Source organism: Phodopus roborovskii, unplaced genomic scaffold (assembly GCF_943737965.1).
Source record: "Phodopus roborovskii unplaced genomic scaffold, PHOROB, whole genome shotgun sequence".
In the NCBI taxonomy this organism is placed as follows: domain Eukaryota; kingdom Metazoa; phylum Chordata; class Mammalia; order Rodentia; family Cricetidae; genus Phodopus; species Phodopus roborovskii.
This window is the reverse complement of record NW_026126446.1, coordinates 1,281,003-1,285,075: the sequence shown is the minus strand read 5'-3', so window position 1 is coordinate 1,285,075 and position 4,073 is coordinate 1,281,003. Positions and strand designations below refer to the sequence as shown.

The following is a 4,073-nucleotide window of genomic DNA, read 5'->3' as shown; positions in this document are numbered from 1 at the left end:
ATGAGAAAGAGGACAGATGCGGGAACTCAGTGTGTTCTCCAGACTGGAGGAGGAATGCAGATCAGGAAGTTCCATTTCCATGTAAGGAGCCAAGGCTCCATAGACTTCAAAGGAAGATGTTATTATCAGGGTGGGAGGGAGGGAGACCCCAGTTAGTGGTGAGCACCTCTACTCACATTCATAATGACATTTAATGCCTTTTTCACACAACAGTACAGCAACTATATCAGCCCATATCCTTGTGTTCTTATTAAATCGCTTGGGTCAATTACTGGAAAGCTCATGGTAGGACTAACTCACAAAGCCAAATAATTGGAAGCCAAATTTCAAACTCTCTCCAAAGGTTCCTTGTCAATTATTTTTATAGTAATTTTGGGTCACAATACTAATGCTTTTGGAAGGGTCTCATTTTTGCCCACCTGCTTTTCATTCTTACTGGAGATTACCCACCTGAAGGCTAAGGCCTTCCCTCTGCCCCGGGCATGGAGACAGCGATCTGTAGGGTAAGAACAAGAACACATTCAGGTACCAGGTCCAATTTATTTCCCCGAGAGAAACCAGGAGCTTCTCCAGCCCAACATGTGTCTGGTTGCCAGTCTCCTGGGTTTGTCCTTTTCTTGATGTACAATCAGGAAAAGAAATATATATGAATCTTGACTTACCAGACTTAGTTAGGTCAAATATATTTTCTTCAGGAATTCCATACATCTTGCTTATATCCCCAAACTTTCTCTTGATATTTGAACTCAGATCTGGTGTCCGGCCTGTGAAAAATAATGGTGAGAGTAGTGATTGCATCTTGTGTACTGATCACATTCCCTGAGCTGAGTGATGGGACAGTTCCCACCCCCCCCCAAGGAGGTGAAAATGATTGACAGCATGGTCAGCAGGCATGACCATGCCTGTCATGAATTTGTCATCCATTGGACATCTTTCTGGCATAGTGAGGGATTTCAGAGTCCTCCCACCACTGTGCCTGAGGGATGACAGAGGAGAGAGTCTGTCTTCAGGAGGTAAGGAAGATAGAGGCAGTTCAGGGCCAGGCTGGAAAGACCACGTTACAGCTAGGGTTTCCTTCTTCTCTTCTCTTCCCACCCCAAGATCAGTGTCTGTGTAAAATACTCTACCATAGAGCTCCATCAACTGGAATGTTTCCCCATTCTTGATATTTACGAGTCGCACTATAATATAATCATTGTAGTCTACATCAAGCATAATATATCTATTATATCCGTCATCTGTAGAAAAAATGGAACACAGCTCAGAAATTCTTTGATCCACAGGAAATAATGGAAACCTTTTACCTATTTTACATCACATATAAAAGAATTAAAATGCATATTCTAATAGAGATGGGTGAAAATGTCTGCTGCTTTCTATCTAAAGGAGCTCTTTGGACTCCTTTAAGTACCTCCAAGGAGAAGGGATGCTGATGGCTCAACCTCTAGGGAACAGTTAGCCACAGCAGCAGCTCAGGTCTGTAATCCTCTCCAAAGCCTGTCTGCCTCCATGAACAGCTTCCAGTGACGTGTCTCTGCCTTTCACAAGCTCACTGTACCAAATACCAGTGCTCATCCTGGTGGCTGCCACTGGGCAGAATCAGACAGACGGCAGGGGACGAGAAACCATCTTTCCTTACTTGTCCCTCCTGCCCAAGGCCAGGATGCGAGTTATTAGATGTCCCCTGTTGCATTAGCTCAATAAACAATGATCAGGAAGCAACTGAGAGTCTGAAGAGGGTTGGGGGTGTACTAGAGCGTTTGAGTAGTATGTATGAGGACTTGGGTTCAATCCGCGGCAATGAGGCACATGTGATCTCTCTCTCTCTGTCTCTGTCTCTCTCTCACACACATGATAAAGGTATTTTAGGGCTATTGAGTTTCTTTTGGGTAGATTATAGACTTTTTGTATACTTACATTTGACCTCATATTCACCATCCTCTTCTGTTTTGTCAGTAACCAAATACAGCTCATTGCATTTTCCATTTTCACTGTGAAATAGAGTCACCTGGTAGTTAAGGGTATTGCTATTGCTGGCCCCCTCTGCCTCTGTTTTACCCTAATCTGAAGTTTCTTATTCCACATAACGTTTTAATATTTTTGTAAAATCAGCAATGGCTTTCTTTAGTGTTATTTCACTCATACTTGATATTTCAGGAATCACATATTTGTATATTATTTAGAAAAAGAATCACAATCACTTTAAGTCACTGTTACAACTGTGACTGATTCCCAGTATCACTCACTTGTGCAGATTACCAGCCAGATGCCCACCGTCTGCATCAAACTAGAGCTTTGCAAATGTTGCCCAATGTGCCCCTCCCACCTCACAGAGGAGAACTATTATTACCCTATTTCCTGCAGCTGAAGGGGTGGACTTTTCTTGCTAACAACTAGTCAGTCAGTAGTATATACTTCATGATCATCTACTTTTAAGATGTGCCATACGTCTCATTAATTATGGTTTCAGAATTGCCTCTGATCTTTGCTCACACCATTCCCAGTGAATTTGTTCATCTCTTCTTTCTCAACTAAGAACACCACACTTACATAATATGGAATTTATAAGCTAAGGAGGAGTTCTTGAGGAAATGGATGTACTCCACAAAAACTCTCATGCTTCCATGTTCCTCTATCTTTTCTCTTTTGTCAGAGGCCAAACCAATGGTATACCATTCTCCATCAATCTGTAATAGATAAGCAAATTGTTAATGGGGGAAGGGCAGGGACACCTCATGGATGTGTTTCCACTTGAACCCTGGCCTATGGGCCTGGGCATGAGCATGCCCGGGATTAGATCTCACATCAGTTGGCCAATATTTAAGGTCCTGTCTCTATCTCTCAGTGGGAGTGGGAGTGAGGGACCCCAGGCATTGTTAGGTATGGATAAGAAACAGCTGGTCTTGTTTCACAGTCTGAAGCCTCCCATGTGTCTCACAGAGTGAGGAGCCACAACCCTACCCTCAAAGGACCCACGTGGCTTCTGAGTTCCCCGAAGCACCATCTGGTTCAGAAGTCCCCATGCTCCATGAGTCTACCTTTTCTGGATTAAAGTTCTTTCCAATGAGACTTGTTTTTCCTTCTGCATGGACACAGACTAGCATCATTTCCAAACCCAGCAGCAACAGCACCTGCAGCAGCTTCATTTTGGAAGGGAACAGGGTGGTCTCTCTGTCAGGACTGAGTCTTTCCTGATGGTGGCTGCACTCCACTCCCCAGCTACTTTGTATTTATACAGTTTCTGAGTTCAGCTTTGTTTTTTTTAACTAGGTAACTCCTCCCCCACCTTCCCTCACCCTCTGAGAATTGCTCCTCACTTACTGAGGCCAAGAATTGCTCCTGCCCTCTTCACACTTGGCAGTCTCATCTTGCATTGATTGATTTAATAGCCTTCCATTTCTCAAAACATATTCCCAAGAAAAATAGTGGATGCCCTAGACAGATACCAATTGGAACTTGCCAGATGTAAATGGATCCTCCTTGAAGTCAGAAAGTCAGTTATGTGTGGGGGATGGAGCTGAACTGGGAAACTGAGGGAGCAGAGCATTTTTCTCTAAGACTCCAGGGCTGTGCAGAAGTAGATGTATAAATCATTTTTGAAGACATTTATTTTCATTTTGAATTATGAGAGTTTGTTTTGCTTTTGTGACTGTGCACTACTGCATACCTGATGCTGTAGGGTCAGAAGAGGGAGTCAGATCCCTTGAAACTTGTTCTTGAGGAGTATGCAGACCTCCAAGTGTCAGCCTCAGTTTCCCATCACGGTCCAGGCAGGATGCTAAACATGAGGGCTGGCTAAAATGATCTGAGGGTTGCTGAATCAGCTCATAGACATATCCTACTTACGTCTCTTTATTCTTTCTGATCTCCCAGATGTCCTGTTTATATACCCACAGAGACACAATTAGCAATTCTCTGGCAATAGTAAAGGTACCAGACATGCATTTCTCAGGGCCTGAAAACAGATAAGATCTGACAAAGTGGATGCCTTATGTCTCAGAGGGGGCATGGCTTTTTAAAACAAATGTCTGAGCAAATCTTAAGAGGCAGGAAGTGTTAATGGAGTAAGGGGT

At 43.4% G+C, this 4,073-nt stretch overlaps 1 protein-coding gene across 1 annotated transcript; it reads right to left on the bottom strand.

The window, feature by feature from the left end:
* Window positions 1-377: 377 nt before the first annotated feature.
* Window positions 378-3,146, bottom strand: LOC127224740 (major urinary protein 20). Its single transcript, XM_051187868.1, has 6 exons — window positions 3,039-3,146; window positions 2,551-2,687; window positions 1,918-1,991; window positions 1,128-1,238; window positions 663-764; window positions 378-496 (listed from the first exon to the last, which is right to left on the bottom strand). The coding sequence occupies exons 1-6, from the start codon at window positions 3,144-3,146 to the stop codon at window positions 378-380; spliced, it is 651 nt and encodes a 216-aa protein (XP_051043825.1).
* Window positions 3,147-4,073: the final 927 nt, after the last annotated feature.

Excerpts from the sequence above, each read along its gene's own strand:
- LOC127224740 (XM_051187868.1), bottom strand. The coding sequence starts at position 3,146 with ATGAAGCTGCTGCAGGTGCTGTTGCTGCTGGGTTTGGAAATGATGCTA. Across the intron at positions 2,688-3,038 it reads AGAACTTTAATCCAGAAAAG|ATTGATGGAGAATGGTATAC; the intron begins GTAGACTCATGG and ends TATCTATTACAG. Across the intron at positions 765-1,127 it reads CCAGTTGATGGAGCTCTATG|GCCGGACACCAGATCTGAGT; the intron begins GTAGAGTATTTT and ends TATTTTTCACAG.